Genomic DNA, 24,272 nt, shown 5'->3' with positions numbered 1-24,272 from the left:
ACAGTGCTTTTATTCTTGAGGAAGCACATGAAATGAGCAAGAATAAAAAAGACCAAATACATATGAGTTTACAGAATTTTTGTATTTAATGAAGCCTAGTTCTAAAAAATCTAAGAAACCACAGGAACTACATTTTAAGCCAATTCATAGAAAAGAGTATTCATGAATCCTTACTATAGGTAACTAAGATTTATTGTATCTGGTTATAAATATGATATCTGGTTATAAATATGATCATTCAAAACATCTGCTTTTAGCTCACACTGTGGAATCTAGTTTTCAGCTTGCATCTGTCATGTGTGAACTTGTTATGGATATTTTATTTTAAACTGAAGAAACAGCTGCTTCAATAATTTGAAATGAATTCCCAGGAGGTTCTTTTCTAGGCTGGTACCACAGCTATGTTACAATGAAAGTGATTATGCAATAAAATATATGTATGTTTTGTCTTTGTCTTTTGTTAAAAGGCATTATTATCAGAGTATTAGGATTTTTTGAATTAAAAAATCTATTAATAATTGGATATTCAATTGCAGTGTCTATTTCAGCAAAGCAGGTATATCTAATATTCTCAAATATTTTACAAAAACTAAAAATTAAATGTTAATTATACTTCGTGCAATCACTAAAATGCTTATCAAAGTATAATGTATCCAAACACAATTAAAATGTATATATTATTTACTAACCCACAAAATACAGTTGACTTTATTAAGTAGAGATAATCATTATTCATAAATATCACTATACTATATACTGAAATATAGGACTATTATGATGACCTTTTTAAAAAATGTTTTGTAACACTATGGCAATTGTTCTACTCTGCAATGCTTCCAAATTCTTGGAAACCCTCAGGGAAGAGAGGTGAGTAAAATGATTTCCACTATTTTATTAGCATAGGATGCCTCTTTTATGTGAATTTAAATACAATCTACTCTGATTGTAGTTCATTTTAAAGCCAATTAGTCCTTTCTTTGAAATTGCAGAGTCTGTTTTTCTTTGTGCTGATTTTTGTTATACTGTTTTGTGCATGTATCTTATTAATAATTGCATGCATAGTTACTGATGGTCATCTAAGTAAAACATGACTGAAGGGATGTTGATATTTGGTTTGTGTCTTTGGTTGTTTTATGTCCTTAAAAAAAAAAAAGAAAATCTCACGTTTTTTCTGAACAATATTGGGGAGTGAATTTGTCTGATTCCAGACTGACTTCCAGAGTGAATTGGTGGATTACATTCTGCACTGATACTTATTTTGCTGTATGTTCAAGCTAGAGTTCCTTTGCTCCATGAAAGAGCACCTGGCTCAGCTCCCGTGGTGGAGGTTAATGTATCTGTCTCAAAGAGACCTTCAAGTGGCTCGCATGTCAGCTCCCTTTATTTTCATTCTCCCTCTCTCCACAGTGGCAGTTTACTTTTCAGGGCCAAGAGGTTGTTTCTATCCTTCAGCAATTTCTCAGTTAAGCAGGTTTCATGTCCTTTAGATCTTTGACAGTAACTTCTTAGGCAGTTTTCCCTTCTCTTTGAAGGCCTCTCAACCTCTCTTCTCAGGCTTTTCTGCAAAATTCCTATGTTTTCTCCTTAGAAAGATTGTTTAAGTTCCTTTCCAGAAAATCTTTAAGGCTGCCTCCACATTTCAGTGACCAGACCGTCTCTGACCAGATATTTTACGCAAACTGATCTGACCACTCTCCATCCAAAAGCCCCTTGCTTTGACAGAGCTAGGAGGTGTCAGATCCCTGCTGGAAAAGCCATAGTCCCTCACCATTACACCCCTCCACACTATTATAAGAAAGCAGACCCAGGAAAGTTGAGCAACTTGCCAGAGGTGCACAGCTAGTGAGTGACTGGGTGAAGACTCAGGACAGACTCCAGACCTGGACATTTTCCAATAAACCACATTGCTTGCAATTTAAGTAGAATGGCAGGAGTGATTGTCCTGCCTTGGTTCTGCTGACAAACTTGAACCGCAGCATTGCAACAGGGATGTAGATGCATGGGGTAGTGATCACAGTGCAAACCTGGTGATGTCCCTTTCCATTCTGTCATTCTCTTCTTTCCTTGTACCCTGGTATATATCCAAGGACTCTGCCTAAGGGGGATGGATGGAGTGCTGAGAATATCTGTAGAAGGGCTGAGAGGGAGGGACTATGAAAAATATGAGCACAACTCAAGTCATTACTTGGTTGCTTATTATTACAGCAAAATATTGACTTAAGATCCTTAAAATATTTTAAATACAATGTAATCCCCCATATCCCTTCCACCATAGGCAAGAAGGTTGTTTGGCAGTAGTTTGGTATTTGTAATGCAGACAGCTCTCAGTTCACTGCAAATGGTTGATTCATTTACTAGGCTGCTTCAACAAGAGCCTGGACAGTGAGAGTTCAGTGTAAACACACATATTTGTGTATATGTGCATTCCCCTAAACATCAGTATCTGAACCAAATTATGCTTCTGTTTGGATTCTAATGTAAAGAGAAAGGGTATTTAATTTTTTTAAATTTATTTTTGTTTTTGTGTATCCTTATTCCTCTCCAACTGGCATGCATGCCTGCCTAAGAAATATATTGAAGTGTTGTTATACAAAAGAATTGACCATGAACAAAATCGATGTCCTGTCTACTAACTAGATTACAATAGTCTCAACAGTTGAAATGACCTCAATTACACATGGTTTATATCTGGATAGTCAGTGAGATAAACCTTTTTTAGGATAGGTTTAAATTTAAAATTATATTAGCCTCTGGACCAACAAATAGCCCTCATCTGGGAAGAAGATGACCAGCAAGTAACTTGCATATGGCTCAGGTATAGAAGTAGAATTCCCTTTTCAGCAATGACTCTCAAAACCAATCGCATGAGCATGAATGCTCTACCAAAAATGTTTGTTCATTATTTACTGATTTATAATATATATGAATGAGGATAATACTTTACATTCTCTCATGTTTTGGAGCATTTTCAGCTCATCATCTCACTTGGTTATTGCTACATCTGTGCTTATCAACCTGATTATCAGTGAATCACAGGAGCTGTAAAAAACTTATGATTAGACAATAGGTGTCACCTGTTCATTCTGTCTGTCCCTTAAGAGAACTTAAATATTTTAAGAATATGGCCCTCAGAATCATGTCCCTATATATGTGAATATGTGTGTATGTGTGTGTCAGGGGCAGGGGATACTATAGACACTGGATTGTCTCTAAAGCCTTTAGGATCATCTACAAGGTACAGAATTGCAAACTAATCTTGTCTTGGGGAATAAATAGGCACAATATACGTTTCAAAGTCAGACTCAGTGTTTTTGCTCATTTAGGCAGCCATCCTCCTTTTTGTTTTAAATTATAAATTTTTATTATATTTTGAGGGTAAAAGTAATCAAGGCCAGGTGCGGTGGCTCACGCCTATAATTCCAGTACTTTGGGAGGCTGAGGCAGGTGGATCTCCTGAAGTCAGGAGTTCAAGACCAGCCTGGCCAACATGGCACAACCCCATCTCTACTGAAAATACAAAAATTAGCTGGGCATGGTGGTAGGCACCTGTAATTCCAGATACTTGGGAGTCTGAGGCATCAGAATTACTTGAACCTGGGAGGCAGAGGTTGCCGTGAGCCAAGATTGTGCCACTGCACTCCAGCCTGGGCAACAGAGCAACACTCTGCCTCAAAAAAAAAAAAAAAAAAAGTTATCAAAAGCCTCAGGCTTTAATAAAAATTAGAAAAGATATAAAGAAGTCAGACCATAAATCAAAAGATATTAACAGTGGTCTGATCAGCTAAGGATGGATGGATGGATGGATGGATGGATGGATGGATGGATGGAGAGAAAGATGGCAATGTGCCATATGTGTCTCTCTTAAGAATACACTATATGTGTAAGAACTTGATCTCTAGACTCCAGCTGACTTAGATTCAATCACTGCTTTGTTATCTACCAACTATATGACTTTGGGCAAGTTATTTAATCCCTGTTTGCTAACCTATAAAGTAAGGCTATTTGTACCATCTACCTGAAATAATTGTTTGGGGGATTAAGTAAGATGATGTTTATAAAACCTTTAGAACAGTACTTGGCACATAAACACCATTTAATTCATGTCGGACATTATTTTTAAAACACATAAACTCACATAAGATTTATATGAATTTCGGCCGGGCGCGGTGGCTCAAGCCTGTAATCCCAGCACTTTGGGAGGCCGAGACGGGCGGATCACGAGGTCAGGAGATCGAGACCATCCTGGCTAACACGATGAAACCCCGTCTCTACTAAAAATACAAAAAAAAAAAAAAAAACTAGCCGGGCGAGGTGGCGGGCGCCTGTAGTCCCAGCTACTCCGGAGGCTGAGGCAGGAGAATGGCGTAAACCCGGGAGGCGGAGCTTGCAGTGAGCTGAGATCCGGCCACTGCAGTCCAGCCCGGGCTACAGAGCAAGACTCCGTCTCAAAAAAAAAAAAAAAAAAAAAATTTATATGAATTTCAACACGTATTTGTAATTACTGATTATGGTAGTCAATTATTACATTTGTACAGCAATAAACTTTTGTATTTATTTGATTGCCACAACAATACTGGGAGAGGTTAGGGCAAGTATTGTTATTGCCAATTTGCAAATAAATAAATGGAAATCCACCCAGTGAACTGATTTGACTGTTATCACTCAAGTATCATCACTGAGTTCAAAAGCTCAGTACTCTGTGTCTAGGTTTAGGGATCATTTTTACCTGCCACCATTGTAAACTACATTTACTGAAAAAACAGGCTTTCCAAGTATTGTCAGCCTGCCACATATTTGTATTGCTTATTTGTATTATTAATCCTGTATAAGTTTATTTATCATTAGAACTTTGGTAGGAAGTTGTTTGTTTGTTTATTTTAAGACAGTGTCTCACTCTGTCACCCAGGCTGGAGTGCAGTGGCGCAATCTTGGCTCACTGCAACCTTCACCTCCCGAGTTCAAGCGATTCTCCTGTCTCAGCCCCCTGAGTAGCTGGGATTACAGGTGTGCACTACCACGCCCAGCTAATTTTTGTATTTTTAGTAGAGACGGGGTTTCCCCCTGTTGGTCAGGCTGGTCTGGAACTCCGGACCTCAGGTAATCCACCCTCCTCGGCCTCCCAAACTGCTGAGATTACAGGTGTGAGCCACCGCACCCTGTTGGTAGGAAGTTTTATAAGCTGAAGTACTTAAAATCAAGGTTTGTTTTATATTTCTGTCTTAAGCAAATTAAACATTGCCTTCTGCCTCTACCATCTCATTTACACTAATTAGTGGCTTAGCATTATAGCCAAAAGAACTTTAACCCAGATAATCATGATTTCTGTTTAGTACCCTGTAGACAGATGCATTGCTGAGAGAGGTTTTCTCCTCCCTTTTGGAGTCCCTGATGCTGTTGAACCTCAGCCACCCCACAGGAAGTAATACCCTAGGGAGGGAATTATATAGCCCCTCATCTTCCTACCAACCCAGGGCAGGATGGCAAGAAAGAGAAGGGGACAGGTGGTAGACCAGACCCTGTATTCTCAAGGTAACTGCAACTGTTGCTTTCATTTTCAAGGACAGTGATTGCTTAAAGTGTTCTGAAGCCATCATTAGGAGAAGAGGCGTTCATCACAGATTGGCTTATATTCATTAAGAATAACATCATCAGGAGTACAACTTGAGACATAAATATATACTTCTGCAAAACAATGAAATGTTCCAATTGATGGCAAAATCTTGCTAACCTGAAACTGTTTTGTAAAAAAAAAAGAAAAAAAAAAGTGTATTCCATTTTATTTCATTGCTCATCCTGGCTTTGTCTTCCAAGTTAACTTTAAGAAGACCTTTAGGAGTTTTTTTCAGAGTCCTGAAACAACCTGAACTAACATGACTGTTATTTTCTTAGTTTTAACCTTTTCAAAGATATTGGTTGTGAACTGGAAGTGAGATTTTGAAAATGTCTCTTTGCAGGGCTGCATTTTTCTGTGCTACTCTACTCAGAGTTGGGAATCTCAGGTTCTTCTTTTCTTTGTCACCACTATAGCTACAAAAGATAGGCGCAATATCTGTGTAATAAAATCATTTATACTTTTTTGTGTGTTTTTACATTATGTCATATACCCATTTTGTCAAATATTTAACCAAAAAATATTCAAAGGTAATATTTGCAAAAAAAAATATGCTCAATTTTTCATGCATACCATTCCCAACCAGTTTTCGCATTCATATATTGGTCACAGCATTGAACCAGGCATTAAAATGTCCCAAACTCTCAAATCTATTATTTATACTACACTGTTCTTCCTTAAGTCAGCCTTTACCATCTGCTTATTAATTACATGGCAATCCTTTTAGTTACTGATTATTATTTTATATCTATTATTTTAAGACCATATTTACTATAAATGTGAAACATGAAATTTTTATAAACATGAAAAGTTCTTTGGAAAATAGTGTGTCAAAATTTTGCAATCCCTTTTTATGTGATTTGTATCTTCCTGTTATAATCCAATTCATATTTGAAGCCAGGCGCCGTGGCTCATGCCAGTAATCTCAGCACTCTGGGAGGCCAAAGCTGGCAGATCATTTGAGGCCGGGAGTTGGAGACCAGCCTGGCCAACATAGCGCAACCCCATTTCTCCTAAAAATACAAAAACACTAGCCAGGCGTGGTAGCATACGTCTGTGGTCCCAGCTACTTGGGAGGCTGAGCCATGAGAATCGCTTTAACATGAGAGGCAGAGGTTGCAGTGAGCCAAGATCAACCACTGCACTCCAGCCTAAGCGACAGAGTGAGGCTGTCTCAAAAAAATAAATGAAATGGTGACTGGCTGCTGAATGGAGAATGAATGTGAGCAAATACTTTTCATAAAGAGCAATTTGCAATGTGTGAAGGCTCTAAAATACATACCCGTTAATCCAGTAATTATTAGTTTATCCTAAGGAAATAATCAGTACTACATTCAAAAATATTTATGTAAAAATATTTACTACACTATCATTGAGAATACCAAAAAATTGAAAACAGCCATTTTAATAGGGTAATAGGTAAACAAATAACAGCATATCCTTATAGCAGAAGATTATGCTATTATATTAAAAGTGAAATCACAGAAAAATATTATAAAGTGTGATACCAAATATTTCAATGTTTCTATTCACAGAAAAAAAAGAAATATTGGAAGTAAATACACCAAAAAATTCAAAATAGATATGTTTAAATTATGAGATAGAAATAATTTTTTTTGTTTTATATATGTTCTAAATGTTGTAAACTAATCATGTATTTCTTTTATAAAGGAATAAATGTCCTTGTACATTTTAATTCTATTTTCTATTTCATTCATCAGTGCCAAATGTATGATTTTAATTTGTACCTATAAAATTTTTCTCATGCTAAAAAATATTATATTTTGTGTATCATACCTGTTTGTAAAACTAAGACATGTTATAAAATATTTTCAACTGGCACAGTACTTGTGCATGTTTCTAAAAAGTAATGTATTTCTCTATGTTTTTATCCTTTTGTAGGCATTTGCCTGGTGGCCTGATTTATTGGCTGAACATGCAGAGAAATTTTGGGCTTTATTTACAGTAGATATGGACACTGCACTAGAGGCTCAACCACAAGACTCCTGGGATAGTTTTCCTCTTTTCCAACTGCTCAATAATTTCCTCCGAAATGACAGTGAGCATTTGCGTTTTCTTGAGTATGTGAAATGGGGAGGGGTAGGAGAACGTTGAATGTGAATGTATTTTTACTGTGCCCTAGCACCAGCCTGACAAGAGTTCGCATGGGTAACATTTAGGTTTGCTCAGCTTGCCCGACTATGTTAGGCCAGAGACTAAGGGAGCCCAGGGACACTCCCACACTCCACTGGGCTCTGAAGGTCCTCTCATTCCCATCCTCCTGCCTTCATTGAGGTCTGGTAACCTAGGCATCCTTCTTTATGAACCTTATTGTACTTTATGAATCTGAAAATCTTTAAAGGCTGACATTTCAAAAGTACTTGAGAACATTTACATCTCTGAAAGACACCTTAATTCATTATTGTAAAAATCATGTTATGTTAAGGCTCCTACTTAAATCCATTGTGGTAATATTGCTGGCCTGAGGGTGGGTTCATTTCTACAGATGATAGGCAGATATTGCTATGTGGTATGACTTGCTCATTCAACATTTAGAAATTAAAGAGAATGTAAAATCTCTCTATTGAGACTTTTATTCTCAATTTAATAATAACTTTTACATTTATTCTGGTAGATGGTCTTCTAGCAAACAATACAAACTTTGTTTTTTATCAAGATTTTAACATACAGATTCCTAGGCCTTTCGTTGTAATGCTTTTTAAGTTTCACTTAGTCTCAAGTTTGGTTACCACTGACAACCTTTGTTTCAACACTTGAAGTGACCGTGGGGGTCACTGATTTCCTACTGAATAAAATTCTTGTCATGATGCACCAAGGTGAACTCTGCCTCCTCCTAACCTCTGATTCTGACCCATTCTCTTTGATCAATGCAACAGTTGTCTTCTATCATGTATTTTCTTTTGCCACTCTTTATTCCCATATAAAACAACTCTGTCTTACAAGAGGGTTTTCATGCCCATTGCCATTCTCATCACCGTACCCTGAATAGACCTCACTCCATTTCTCAGTGTTGTTCTGGAGTGTGGTGCTCAGAAGAACACAGTGCTCACCATGTGACCTGAATAACCAGACCCAAATGAGAGGTGCCTTGCTTCCTTCTTCCCTGTCTTCCTGCAGCCCATGTCTGCTCTGACTCTCCAAGGAACTTCTTCACATTGTTAATACATTTAGAACTTGTTTAAAATTATACTTTATTTAGAACATTTTATATGTTAAAACTGCATGTGCTTTTGCTGCTCTCTTCCCAGAAGGCCACTGCTATATCTTTCTGGTTGTAAACCTAAATTCATGTTTTTATAGTTGTGTTTGTTTAAAGAAAAAATCTTTATTGGTTTTGTTCATGGCTCTAGTCCAGTCTTTCTTAACTTCCTTTGGTTGTTGTTCACCCCTTTGAGTCTATGATAAAACTGGGGGGATGGGGAAATCACATAGATATGAAATTGTTTGTAATATTGTACTTTCCATGGACATCCTAAATTTAGGACACCAGATTAAAAACCTCTATTCTAGTAAGAAGGCATCATGTCAGAGTAATTAGCAACATGAGCTTTGGTGCCAGACAGATTCATGTCTCTCTGTCACTTACCACTTGACCTTTGACAATAGCTTAACCTCTCCAAACTCTAGGTGCTGTATCTATAAAAGAAGGAAAATAATAGCACCAACAGGGTCGTTGTCAATGAGCATTAAATAAGATGATAACTCACATATAATAGATGATAAATAAATATTGTAGATTTTGTTAGTCTTATTCATTCTCCTATCCAATTTCATTTCATTTCCAAAGATGCTATTATAAGCTTACAATTTGTACCTTAGATTCAGCCATAAGGCCTGCTCTCAGTGGTGGCTAATAAATCCACATGCAATTATCCATATGTGAATCATTCATTCTGCAAATTATCCTAAGCCAGGTATTTTGTTTTGTTTTGTTTGAGACAGAGCTTGCTCCATCACCCAGGCTGGAGTGCAGTGGCACAATCTTGGCTCACTGCAACTTCCACCTCCCAGGTTCAAGCGATTCTCATGCTTCAGCTTCTCAAGTAACTGGGATTACAGGCATGCACCACCACGCCCAGCTAATTTTTGTATTTTTACTAGAGACAGGGTTCCACCATGTTGGCCAGGCTGGTCCCAAAACCCTGACCTCAAGTGATCCACCCATCTCAGCCTCCCAAAGTGCTGGGATTACAGGTGTGAGCCACCACACCTGGCCCTCAGTCAGTTTTTAAGTTCCAATTTGGTTCCCTCCTGCCACCTAGCCAATGTGGAATGACTGTCTTCCTTTCCCAATCTTATATCATCATTCATTTTCTGCTATGAAATTACAGTCAGGTTTTCAATATTATCTTAAGACAAATGTATAACAATAAACCTCCTACCAAAAATAAGTATATAAATATATATATTAGGCATTAAGCTCCCTAAATGATAATAAGTAAGTAGGATGTTTTTCTTTTGTTTTGTTTTTTGTTTTTGAGATGGGAGTTTCTTGGGTTTTGTTTGTTTGTTTGTTTTTGAGACAGAGTCTCGCTCTGTCTTCCAGGCTGCAGTGCAGTGGCGCGATCTCGGCTCACTGTAAGCTCCACCTGCCAGGTTCACGCCATTCTCCTGTCTCAGCCTCCCAAGTAGTTGGGACCACAGGCACCTGCCACCACGCCTGGCTAATTTTTTTGCATCTTTAGTAGAGACAGGGTTTCACTGTGCTAGCCAGGATGGTCTCGTTCTCCTGACCTTGTGATCCACCCACCTCGGCCTCCCAAAGTGCTGGGATTATAGGTATGAGCCATCGCGCCTGGCCATATGTAAGATATTTTTTAACACTGTTTTCTCCATTTGAATGAAAACTCAAGAATCAAACATACTTAGATGTATGTTGGGGATTATTTAAAAATGAGGCATTTATTAATGTTCACCATCAAGCAATTAGTTAAGATGATGAATATTTTAACATATTCAAAATATTGTAATCTATTTTGTAGAGAAAACAAAATATGTTGTGGATTTCTTGCAAGTTCTGTTGGAGAACTTCTACTACAATGAATTAATATTTTTTGATGATATTCCATTCATCTAGAATGAATGGAATTACTTACCTACAATGAATTACTTATCTACAATGAATGGAATATCATTAATTTCAATGAATTAATATTTTTTCATATTCATTTTTAAGAAGAGTTTTTTCAATGCAAGTGTAAATTTGTGGGGTAATAAAACTACATAATTTTCATAATTATAACTATGAAAATGTAATTTTCAATCATATTTACAAATATTTAATTCACATATAAATGTGTTTTATATTTCTCTCCTGATTTAACCATTTCTATACATTGACTACATATTGTCTTGTGCTATTTTGTTGTACAGTGCTTAGTCAAAATAGAGAAGCATTTAGTACTGATCTCTTTTGAGCACAGTCAATTTTGAGGGTAAGTCTAGGTCTTGGCTTTTATTTTATGATGATTTTCAGATTTTAGAAAACCTGAATTATTTCTGAGAAAATCAGCTCCTCCATGTAGAGAGGTAAACTGAAAAGTTCCCCAGTGTCATACTTTCCTTTTGGTACTGGGAGTATGTTGTTATCTGGGGAACTGAAATAAAATGCAGTGACTTTTGTCCTATACTCACAAGTTTCCATCCAAAATCAAGACCACTGAGTAGTTGATAAAACATAATTCTTCTGGCTATTAATATCACCCTTGGTGATACGGAAGACCATTGTTAATAATTGTGTGTTTGTTTTATTACATTCCTTAGATACTGAGTGATTTATTGAATTGAATTCAAATGTTTAATGTCAACCTGCAGCTGCCCCCAAATTGTCCTTTTGGAAAACTATGCGAAAATGTTGAACTTCTATCCTTTTAGTACACCTTGAAAGAAAAATTCTTACAATGAGGCCATAGCATTACAGTTTTTACCATGTTGACCCAATTAGAGTTATTGTCTAAGTTCCAAATAATTACAATTTTAACTAGCCAGAGGTAATAGGACAGAGAACTCTGGATGTCCAATATTAGGAAGGGAGTTAATTTGCTGAAAAACAGTGCTTGCTTACATAGGCATAAGTCTGTGTGTGTGTGCATTATACAAAACAGGCTGTTAATTATACTTAGATTTTTAAACACTTTGTGATTTATTATTAATAATGTTGAATATTTATGTTTGCTTTCCCAAAATTTAAAATTACTAAGGCCTCTCAAACTAATGGAGATATTAGTAGGAATTCGTACTTTATTAGTGGCTTGAAAACTTTATAGCTGAGTTGGGGGTGGTTCATGAATAATTCAGATATCCCAATTGGTTACTTATCTTCCTTATATTAAAATGTTTATGCTTTGATGTTTAAAAATACCTTTTTATCTTTTGGAGTATGGAAGGGATCTTAAACAAAACTCTTCATTTTCTAGCTGAGGAAACCTAATGCCTAGAGGCAGGAACTCGGACGGGGGCTTGACAGTAGGGAGTTAAGGACAGAAATGAGTCAGAACCTGAGTACTGTGTCTCCAGTTCAGTCTCATTTCACTGTAACAAAAGCAGATTCTGTGGGCATTGATAAAATGTCTTTTTAAGGAAGACAAAAGAGTCCTTGGACTTTTATTTTTTAATGAGAAAATATTTATACGGGCATTGTGTTGTGGGGGGCAGAGAAAAGGAGTTGGTTAAAGAGTACAGAAAGGATGAGATAAAGGTATATGTGATCTTAGCATGTATGTTAGGAATCATCTGTGACAAGACTGCTAGGGACTGAACTAATTAGGGAAGGTTCAACACAGCAAATTCGGTTTCTATTTTAAGGAGAAAAAAAAAAATCTATCTGGGGTGTGTGCCTTTCCTTACAGTTAGCCGTGATTAGGGAAAGTCATAGCTTGGAGAACCCTTGGAGATGAAATGTGGAGAACCCTTGGAGCTGAAATGTGGTTTTCCTCAAGGGAAGAGCACCAGCTGCACCACAATTTTAGCAACTGTCCCCAGTCTCCCACCCCTCACAGACGCACTCACTGATTCCCAGAGAAAGACTGATGATGAAAACAAAGCCTCCATTTCTGGCCAAAAAAGACCGAGCTCTCACTTCGCTCTCTACCCTGCCTTCATCTACCCCAATCTACTCCCCTACTAAAGAGATAATTTAATGGGCAATCAGTTTAAATGGTATCTAAGGAAACAATTTTGAAGGAGAGCTGTATTAAAATTGAGGGAAGATAAATGTTTTCATAATGAAGTAATTAGCACGATGGTTCAATGATACTGGGTGACTATAAAGCTAGTACAAATAGATTCTACCCTTGCACGCTATTTCCACAGTTGTTTTGTCAATAATAGATAAGGCAAGTGACCGCGTCTGACAAATGAAAGCCATCTGCAAATGGCACAAATCATTTCTTTCAGCACTACTGAAAGGCAAACCCTTGGAGCTAGTCACCTTTTAATCTGTGGATATGCTAGCAAGTGGCAAATGACCATTCTATTGGGAACTGGTTCCCAACTGAAAAATACCACGGTGCCGCTTCTTTAATTAACAGCCTTTTCACATTACTAGCACATTAAAGCCATCCCAAAGAACACCCGTGCTTATATAATCAATGTCACAGCGTCTCTGCCTAAACGAATAATAAATGTTCCTGCTCTACACTAAGTGAAAACCTATTCTCCAAGACTTTCACCTTCATAAAGATGGGCTCATAAAAATCGAAAAAGGAAAAATTGGAATGTGGTCTCATGAGGATAAAAAGGCTAGTGTTAATAATTAACAAGGAGAGTGAAGTGGAGTCAAATTAGCCATAATAGAGCCCAGAGTGACTGGCAAAGTCACCTCTCATTATCAAAAAACTCATTAAGAAATGAAGAGGTGGAAATCCCGCTGGGTTATTCTCACACTTAGGCTGTATCAGAGATTATTTTTCAGATTTCTTTCAAATGAAGGACTGTTAGGTCACCATATTGTATATTAGGTTAATCTTCAAGCTTTGAAATATGGAAGGCTGACACCTGCGTGTTATTCTATTTCAAGTGCTTAAATGAGCTGTGCATCTGAAATTCACGAATTGGTGTTTATAGATATATCTGGATATACATATACCAGGGACAATGCAGAAAGGGTATAACATCTAGATTACAGCAAAGCTGTGTGTGCCAGCTTAGTTTTATAAGTATGCACTTTACAAATGATGAAATAAGGGCCAAAATGTGAGAATATATTTAACTCTAATCCCCAGAGTTGACTAAATTCAAAATGATGTGTCAGAATTTGTTTTACTGACCAGTATGGTAAAGGAAATATAAAAGCAAGGAGTCACTACCTTTTTCCCCTCAGTTGAATTCCGCAGTACTGTTCTAATTTCTTTTTTTGTTTTTGTTTTGTTTTGTTTTTTGAGACAGAATTTCGCTCTTATTGCCCAGCCTGGAGTGCAGTGGCGTGCTCTTGGCTCACTGCAACCTCCGCCTCCCAGATTCAAGTGATTCTCCTGCCTCAGCATCCCAAGTAGCTGGGATTACAGGCATGCGCCACCACACCCAGCTAATTTTTATATTTTTATTAGAGGTGGGGTTTCTCCATGTAGGTCTGGCAGGTCTCGAACTCCTAACCTCAGGTGATCTGCCTGCCTTGGCCTCCCAAAGTGCTGGCATTACAGGCGTGAGCCACCACGCCCGACCTGTTCTAGTGTCTTTACTACTTGTAGACTTTTTAAAAATTTAAATCTGCTTTTTATATTTTCAGAGGCTTTAGTGACTTAAAGATAATAACCTACTCTAAAATGCCAGTGTGTTTTTTGTAACAGATTAACCGGAACACCTGTAACTTCTGAAAACCATGGGCATCAGGAAACCCACCCTTGAGAGAGTTATTGATCATGATATAGCTGTACTCAATCATTCCCATTGATGGGGCAAGTATTGTGGGACATGAACTCAAAGATTAGAAGGCTGTGCATAGCTTGAGTAAAATTACAGACTTTTCTATTTGCCTTTAATATTACATAATGTCATTAAAAAAAACAAAACAGCATGAGGACTGCTGGACCATAAGACTTCTTTGTTTATCTTTGCCTTATTAACTTTGGTTAAGATTTATATTGACTTTTCTGAATTAATCTCACACGAAACAAGTGCTTAATGCCTGCAGTTTACAAATCCTAGGCCCCTTGCAAATACTTGGATAAATAAGAAATGATTCCTCCCCTTGAAAAGCATAAAATCTAGTGGAGGATATGCACACATATACACAGATAACTTGATGCAGTAGATTGTAGAAGTATAACTCAAATTATGTGTACCATCCTATGAAATTTTTTCATTATAGTTTTAAACTTGGATTTGTTGCCCAAAAAGTAAGAAACGTTTAACAGCTGTTAACAGCTGTGTTCTATCACTTCTTGTCACTTTCTCTCCCTAGATAGACGTATATGTGTATGAATATATATTAGCAAGTGCCACCAGGGAAAAGGAAGAGCTGGGTATGGTTTTAGGGGTTATTATGCTAGTTAATATATACATTAATATTACCAAACTATAAAATTACTTATCAACTTTTTAATTAAAAGGACAATAGAATCCAATGTGTTTCCTAGTCTACTTAAATTGGATGCTCTTGGAGTTTCCGTTAGGAGGTAGATTATTATTGATATTTATTCAATAATCAGACATTTATTGAGTGACTACTTAATGTGCCAGATTCTTAGCTGGGTGCTATTCCTAGATCTCAGGGAGGGATAAAGCTGTTGGGAGTGGGTTAGGGGGAGAGAGAGAGAGAAAGTGGGTGAGTGTTTTCCTTTTACATAATGCTGTTCTAGACTGCAGTTCTCCTGGCTTTTCTCCTGAAGCCCATATTCCTATTTCCTGTTTCTGTGATGGGGGTCTTCATTATATGCATTTGTCAACATGAAGAGTGACTTATTAATTTTCTTAGTCCACTGTGCTTGCTTTGCTTAGAGTTGATACAATTTGTAGTCTCTTAAATAATTGTTTTATGGCAAAGTCTGTTGATTTTATTGTGGTTGGTATTGTCTGTTTGTTTTGCTGGTCATGAATTACCCATTTCCTTCTGAAATGCCTAATTTGAAGTTTAAGGAGAAAAATCATTCTTTCTGGTAATCCACTAAAGCTGGCTAATTGGAAGAGGATGAACACTATAAAATTAGATTATATGGATTCAAGAGTCAGCAGCATATTTTCACCCTAAAAACAATATATGAATTCTTTTATTTGCTTATTCTTTATTTTACCCAGTGATTACTGTCTCAGTAATTGTTATTAATTGGATCATAGTTTAAATTTAAATTCTCTGTTGAAATCTTACTACTAAAAGCCTATGACAAGTACTTTTATAAATGTAAGACTTTTTAGTGTGAAAATAATCAACATTAATTTATTATTGGGGATTTTCAAAATAATTGGGCATATTGCATCCTGGGTTTAGCTTATATTTAAGCCATTTGTTTTCTTTTTGCCATTTCTAATTGTACCATAGGGCTCGATGTCATTGATGCCTCATTATTTTCTAACAAGGTGATGTTTGGAAACATGGAATCTTTTGGGGAAAAAAGTTATTTTTTTATCTGAGAAGTAGGTGCTGCTTCTTCCCTTAGATGGTAATCACTTTTTGAGACTCATTCTGAGCAGCTCTTTTCACTCCCACATACTTGGGTATGGTGTCAGAAGTGCTCTCGGATGAGGCCGCATTAAGAACTTGCCTCTTCCAATGAACTGTTGTAATGGGTGCTTTGTAAAGGCTTGATTTGGACAGGTGACAGCCCCAAATCATAACCTATCCTTATTAAACCATATGGAGAAGATAGAAGCACTTACTCTGATGCCTCGGGCTACATATTAAGAGGGGCTTTTGACAGTGTCTGATAGGAGTGGAATGCAAGCTGCCATATGGACAACTAAGGAAGGAGCATACATTTACATAGACAAGTGTAGTGTAGTGTGTGTTTCTGTAGCTTGTCTTTGGAAACCAAATATTCTCTTTCCTTTCTTTCCCCCTCTTTGTGTATTTCTCTTTATTTCTCCTTTCTTCCCTCCCCCACCCCTCCTCTCCCTCTCCCCCTCCCCTTTATCATTTTCTCTTTGACTGTCTCCCCCATTTCTCCCCCACTCCCTCCTTCCCCTTTCTGTCTAATTACCAAAGGAATAATACTGCCAATTTTCTAAAACTTTCAAATGTGGGTTTATAATTTGATTTTTTTTTCAAATAAAAAAGAACTTTTTGCTGAATTCTGAGCAAACTTTTGGCTAGAATTTAAGATTTTTTTGTAGTTCATAGGAAATATAGGTAATCTTCATTTTCTTTAAATCCTGCGGGATAGTTGCTATCAAGATTCATAACTGACCAGAGAAAATCCTTTCTTTGCCACATTCATTAAAATAAGAAACATACAATAACCAACTTTCATATTCATTAGAATTTTTAGCAGTCTGATCTTGTACATATGGGTTAAAAATAGAACTTATGGCCGGGTGCGGTGGCTCAAGCCTGTAATCCCAGCACTTTGGGAGGCCAAGACGGGTAGATCACGAGGTCGGGAGATTGAGACCATCCTGGCTAACACGGTGAAATCCCGTCTCTACTAAAAAAAAAATACAAAAAAGTAACTGGGCGAGGTGGCGGGTCCCTGTAGTCCCAGCTACTCGGGAGGCTGAGGCAGGAGAATGGCGTAAACCTGGGAGGCGGAGCTTGCAGTGAGCTGAGATCCGGCCACTGCACGCCAGCCTGGGCGACAGGACGAGACTCCGTCTCAAAAAAAAAAATAGAACTTATAGCCATATTATTTAATGCTATATATTTTATACAAAGTATGAGGGGTATATACAGGCCTCAATAGGTTTTATAGGTGTCATTTAATACAATCTTCTGAATAATAATGTAGTAATCTTAGTATTCAAGTATTCATTCATCCAACAAACATTTGGTTACTTGCTCTGAGCCAGGGACTTTTCTGGAACTTAGAATACAGATATAGTTCCTGCCCTGAGAACCTTAAATCCTTGTAGGCAGCGAGAAATATGTCAGCGAGAAATATGTCAGCAAGAGAAGATCACTTTTATAACAAAAACCACAGTGGAAACCTGTCCAGGTTAGAGAGTAAACAAGAGAAGCCAGTAATTGGGCAAGGGGACAGCAGAATGAAGCATTTCTAGAAAAGATTTGAGGAGCAAGTGTATATTGAATCATGAAAATCATTATGACTGTACCACAGGAAATGAAAGGTAAGGCGACAGAAATGAGCTGGAGAAGTAACTTGAAGACAGATCTTGGAAAGCTTGCATACCATGCTCAGGCTTTGAAGCTTGTCATAATGATCCACTAAAAGATTATAATCTTTAGAGGTGACATTCTTAGTTTTATATTTCAGCAAGCCCCTCTGCTTATGATTTTGAGAAGATGGATTGGCAGAGGAAATATTAGGATCCTAAAGACCAGTTAGGTTATTATTGCATTAATCAAGACAGGAGATGAGAGGGCTGGACTAGTGCAACAGCAGTAGTGATGAAGAGAACACAGTAACTTACTGAAAGATACTAAGAATATAAAATACACCAGTCTTGATGACTAATTGGTTGTCAGAGTGAGGAATGGTAGTTTTATAGAGGTTAAACATGGAGTTTTTATATCAAATCCTGGTTCTATTAATGACTAAATGATCTTAGACAAGTATCCTAAACTCTCTGTGCCTCAGTTACCTTATTGATAAGTTTAAAAAAATAGTTCCAGCCGGTCACGGTAGCTCACACCTGTAATCCCAGCACTTTGGGAAGCCAGAGCAGGTGGATCACATGAGGTCGGAAGTTCGAGACCAGCCTGACCAGCAAAGAGAAACCCTATCTCTACTAAAAATACAAAAATTAGCTGGGCATGGTGGCACACGTCTGTAATCCCAGCTACTTGGGAGGCTGAGGCAGGAGAATCACTTAAACCCAGGAGGTAGAGGTTGCGGTGAGCCAAGGTCACGCCATTGCACTCCAGCCTGGGCTGCAAGAGCGAGACTCCATCTCAAAAAATAAATAAATAAATAAATAAATAAATAACTAGTTCCTCCCTCGTAGAGTTTCTGTGATGATTAAATGAGATAAGGCACAGATAGGACTTCACATAGTGCTTGGTACTCCAAATATGCTAGGGATGAGGAGGAGGAAGAAGAGAATGAGAGTTCTTAAGTAGAGATCCAATGAATGCAGATATCAGTATATTTTTTAAATTTGCGTACTATAGCGAATTAGATGGTTTGAATGAGAATATTTTATCCTTAAAGTTTAACATGCTTATTTAGGTGGCATTTGATGAAAGTAACTGAATTTTTTGAGCTGTAGTACCTTCTAGCTTGATGATTGAATCTCCAGGAATAAATAAAGCTTCTTTCAGTGTGCTAATGAAAACATCATTAAGATAACATTAGTCTCCTAAATAAGACACCTATCATTAAGTATGATTATCGTTCACAATTTAATGGGAAATATTTTAGCATATAGCTGAGCTGGGAAAAGATTATTTAGCCACAAAAAAATGCTAACCCATATCAATTAGAGGTAGAAAAAAATCTGTTGTATTTCCTTCTGTGTTTAGAATTACTTCCCATACCAATTTATGTACCTGTAGTTGTCCAGCCTCTGACAAGTTTCAGAAACTCATAAAGTAACATATCGAAGACATCTTCATATACATGCCACAGTGATAAACATCATATCCTTTGACCAAGATCTAAAACACTCTTAGGCTTTTGGGATATTTTTGCCCTGAAGAAGATAATGTAGGAAGTTGTCATAGTGAGTATTTTATAAGACACTGCTCTTGGAGTTGCTAGTAATTAGATTTAGTAATGATACGCATATATAGCTATTCAGATCCATAAAAGTGGATGAGATTACTAACTTTTCCCCAGCTTCTACCTCTTCACCCTAGTCAAAGCCACTATCATCCTTTACCTAATCTATTGCAGTAAGCAACTGAATACTAACCTTTTTCTCTGTTTTCACCCCTGGCTACCTAGTCCATTTTCCACACAGCAGCCAGAGAGATCATATCATGTCAGTCCTCTGCATAATCATAAGTGTTGTCAAGCTTCCCATCACAGCCACTACAAGCAACACTCCTTACTCGGTCCTAGGATCTAGACCCTGCTGTGGGCTGCCCCTTCCCCTCCCTCAGTCTATTGCAGTTACTCTGGCCTTTCATCACTCTGCAAAGACCCAAGCTTATTCTTCCCCAAAACTTGTTTGCTAGCTGTTCCCTCTCCCTGGAAACCGCCCCTTTAAGTCTTCCATGGAAGGTTCTTCTGTCACTTAGATTCAACTAAAATACCATCTCTTTAGGAATACGTTTCCTGACCTGACCACACAGTATATTTTTAAATCAGCACATTTTCACTTTGAGGGCCACAATGGGGCTTAGGGCATGTTCTTTGAGAAATATTTACAATTCATAGTATTGTCATCTAAAATAAATTCTTTATTAAATACTACTTAGCATTACTTACTGTTTTCCTATAGATGCTCTGTTTTTTCATGGTGCAACTTAGGCACATACTCACCTGTATTTTAATAAAATTGTATCATCTGCATAGAAAACATTCATCACCTGAAAAAGGTGAGTGTACCTTGCCCAGCAGCCTTGTAGCACAAATTCTAAGACTTCTGTCACTACTTTAGGTAGGATGTTCCATACTACCATTTATTAAAGACAAATGGAAAACTGAAAAATCCATGTGATATGCTGACTGTTTTAAAATACAGATATGCAAAATTGAATGACTAAAAAGAAAAATCCACAAATAACTATAATGTTCATGAATCAAAATAGATATTCCCAAACCCACGGACACCCTCCTGAGTGAACAAGAAGAGCTTTTACAAGTAATCAAGCTTACCTCATAGAATTGAGCAGATTTAGCTCCTTTGTGATACACAGCATAGCACAGAGGTTGTAACTCTGCTTAATTGCTGTATTTACATGTGTCGGGACCTTCAGGGGAGCTGGCACCTCCCTTGAATTTCCAGTGAGTGGTCATGTGCCTATGTGTTAAACCTCTTAGAAAATAAAAACATACCACCTGCCAGGAAAATTTTAGAGAGATATTATCTATTTGTGTTTTGACAGTCATATATAGAAGGCTAATTATACTTTTTGATCAGTTTCCATGATCTGATATTCAGTATGGGGGATATGATCTATTCTCATCTGCATTTTATCAGTTCTTCTGTGTCAGACTCTCTCAGGAAACGTGTTTTTTTTGGCCCATATTTTCCAAATGTCTGATATTATCCCTCTGACAAACACTGTTTCTGCTTGGCTATTTCAGCACTTCTGTGTAATGGAAAATTTCACAAACACTTGCAAGAAATCTTTGTACCCTTGGTTGTCCGCTACGTGGATCTCATGGAGTCCTCCATCGCCCAGTCAATTCACAGAGGTTTTGAGCAGGAGACATGGCAACCTGTCAAGTAGGTATCTTATCTAGTGTCCGTAGAGCACCTGCCTCTTCAACCTTGACCTTATGATTTTACACATGGCCATCTGTAGTTATCGCTTATGGTGGTCCCTTCCCACGTTGTTTGTTTCTTTACAGGAATATCGCCAACAGTCTTCCCAATGTAGCTCTTCCAAAAGTTCCAAGTCTGCCTCTTAATCTTCCACAGATTCCTAACATTTCTACTCCTTCGTGGATGCCTTCTTTATATGAGTCCACGTGTGTATTCCTCACTTATTTCCTGGTGATGTGTTAGCTGGTGCATGGCCTGGGCTGTGTTCTGCGCAGATGTGTTTAGATTGCATGGCATTTATCATCATTGGTTGAGGAATACTGCTTTTTTTTATTTTGAGTTTTTTAAGCTAGTAAGCTAAGCTTAGCAGATCTGTAATGAAAGATGTCGATTAAAAAGAAAAAACACACTAGTTTAATGTAGTTCATATGTAATATGTGGGACAGGAATCATTTGGTGACATTCTACCCTAAGTAAATCATTTGGTGACATGGTACCCTAAGTAAAATAAACAGAGTTCTCCTTAAGTATACAAGGCATTTTGAGGATTCTTAGCTCCAGCTTTGTTACTGACCAGATGACTTACCTTGTGCAACTAGAAAACCTTTGGAAGAATGGTTTCAAGAATATAATCTTTTTCTATTTTTATCTTAGTCTCAACTTCTAAAAAACAGTACTGCATCATGCAGGGAAGGGGTTGTCCTTTCATTGCCAAAACCAGGAATTTCTTCTTTTGTTCTTTTATTATGCAGTTGGTACATGTTGGTATTTTTAAATAGTCTTTATATCATCAAAAACCATATTAACTTCACATCATGATGAGCTTGCCTATTGCAGAATCAGCAACTAAGAAACACTGAAGTGAACAGGAATGGGCTTTTAAATTGATCAGGTCTGAATTTAGATCTTAGCTTATTAATTGTAAGTCTTAACCTGAGCTTTTTCCTCAACTCTAAAACAATTATGACACCTAATTGAAAGATGATGTTTTTGTGATGATTCTTTAAAAAAAAAAAAAAAAAAAAACTGTATTGAGGCACATCCTAGGCTCTCAATAAATGATTAGTACTATTGGCATATCCGAGGCACCCAGTAAATAATAATTACTACTACTCTACATTGTTGTTTTTCTTATTATTACTATCATCAGGCATCATCATTATAATTTATAATGGTATAGCTTTTAAAACTATACCTCACAGCGATCAGAACCAAGTAATAGTCCTAGTTTACAAATGGGAAAACTTGGGCAGTTACCTGCTTTGCCCAAGATCTCATATGAAATCAACTAGAAAGAATAATCATGAAAGGAAGAAAAATAGCTTCCATTTATTGAGAATTTACTGTGTTTCCAGTACATTGCCAAGTTGTTTATCTCATTTAATCTTTATAACAACCTCGTATCATTATCCCCATTTTACAGTTAAGGAAACTAAGTCATAAAGAAACTAAGAAACAAAATTTACCTAATATCTCACAGCAAGTAAGTGACAGAGGCAAAATTTGAACCCAGGTTTGTTTGACTACAAATTCCTCACTCCTATCATTAATTTGTTCTGCTCTCACAGAACATTGTGTTTAAGAACTTGCTGTTTTTCTACCTGTCTCACCACCAACTGCAAATCTACACCCAGTCAGGTATACGCACAATCAAGAAAAGAGATAGGAAAAGACCAAGAAAGAGAATAGCTTGCAAAGTAATATGGCAGTATTTCTCCAAGTTAAACATCATAACTACATTCATAATACTCACTAGGATATTATGTTACATGTGAATTTTTTTTCTTACAGACAAATGCTTTTGGCCATTAGAGTGTGTAAAGTGGTGTCTGTGTGTGCTCAGAAAATTACCTACAAAGTATAATGAACCTAAGTGTATGACTTTTTGTTCTTTTTTATACTGTTTTATAATTTAACTCATTTTCTTCCTAATTTCTCATCTATTTACCACTTGATTTTAGCCAAGAACACTATCATGGGCATTATCCTGTGAAATTTAGTTTTTTGTTAGTACTCTTTTATTAACTTTGGGATTTTTATGAACTCCGAATCCTTTATTGAGGACTCTTTTTTAAAGTATGTTAATCTCAAGACAGAAATAATGACAAATTGGGGCCTTGTAAGTAAAGTGATCGTGCTTTCACCATTCTGGGGAAATTAAAAAATGTTTTTTACAAGTTGATCACCATTATCTTTACCTACCAAGGTTATCAACATTAGGTTCTTTGTCAGAGTGTCCAGAATTACTCATAACATTATGATGTTATTGCCATTTGTTTTTTGAAGTTTGAAACGTAACAAGAAACATTTATATTTAACATAAAGAATTAAAAATACAACTACTGATTAAATACGAAGAATATAAAAGTAACCATGGTTTTGAAGATACATCCCTGCCTACTAATGCATAAATCATGAAAGGATTGCTCATCCACGTATCTATCTGTATATAAATCTTTATTTTTTTTTTTTTCTCTAGAAATGAATGCCAGTAAGTTAAGTTTCCTGCTGGCATTTTTTAGGAAATTATCTCAGAGTCTATTATTCACATTTGAATTCTTTAATCTGTTAATAATACCTTTAGGAATAGGTCACTGATTAGAAATAATTTTAAAATGAAAAAGCTCTGAATAAATGGCAGGTTATATGTACTAACTCCAGAGAAAGCCTACTCACATTTTCTTCATATATCTGTCTAATTATAACAAACACTTGTTTTCTTAATTACATTCCCAATTAAACACATTTATTGTCAAGAATCTTACTATAGAATAAAACAGAAGAAAAATATAACCATATTCTCTATAAAGGTTGTCGTATATTATTAGAAAATCTATTTTTAAAGCCGGGCGCGGTGGCTCAAGCCTGTAATCCCAGCACTTTGGGAGGCCGAGACGGGCAGATCACGAGGTCAGGAGATCGAGACCATCCTGGTGAACACGGTGAAACCCCGTCTCTACTAAAAATACATAAAAAACTAGCCGAGCGAGGTGGCGGGCACCTGTAATCCCAGCTACTCGGGAGGCTGAGGCAGGAGAATGGCATGAACCTGGGAGGTGGAGCTTGCAGTGAGCTGAGATCCGGCCACTGCACTCCAGCCTGGGCGACAGAGCGAGACTCCGTCTCAAAAAAAAAAAATCTATTTTTAGTCGAATTC

General features: G+C 37.0%; 1 protein-coding gene across 8 annotated transcripts in view; it reads left to right on the top strand.

Annotated features, from left to right (window-relative positions):
• Positions 1-24,272, top strand: part of CADPS2 (calcium dependent secretion activator 2) — a 560,307-nt gene that overhangs the window by 464,662 nt on the left and 71,373 nt on the right. For 4 of the 8 annotated variants that reach the window (XM_073009305.1, XM_073009306.1, XM_073009312.1 and 1 more), the window contains 3 exons: positions 7,514-7,670; positions 20,935-21,076; positions 21,202-21,321. In XM_073009305.1, coding sequence (XP_072865406.1) covers positions 7,514-7,670; positions 20,935-21,076; positions 21,202-21,321 — 419 coding nt within the window. The remainder of the gene's footprint in view (positions 1-7,513; positions 7,671-20,934; positions 21,077-21,201; positions 21,322-24,272) is intronic. The other 4 variants (XM_073009309.1, XM_073009308.1, XM_073009310.1 and 1 more) reach the window with 1 other exon arrangement.

The sequence above is a fragment of the Chlorocebus sabaeus genome, chromosome 21 (assembly GCF_047675955.1).
Source record: "Chlorocebus sabaeus isolate Y175 chromosome 21, mChlSab1.0.hap1, whole genome shotgun sequence".
In the NCBI taxonomy this organism is placed as follows: domain Eukaryota; kingdom Metazoa; phylum Chordata; class Mammalia; order Primates; family Cercopithecidae; genus Chlorocebus; species Chlorocebus sabaeus.
The sequence above is the reverse complement of the archived record's forward strand: the minus strand, read 5'-3'. Positions and strand labels throughout refer to the sequence as shown.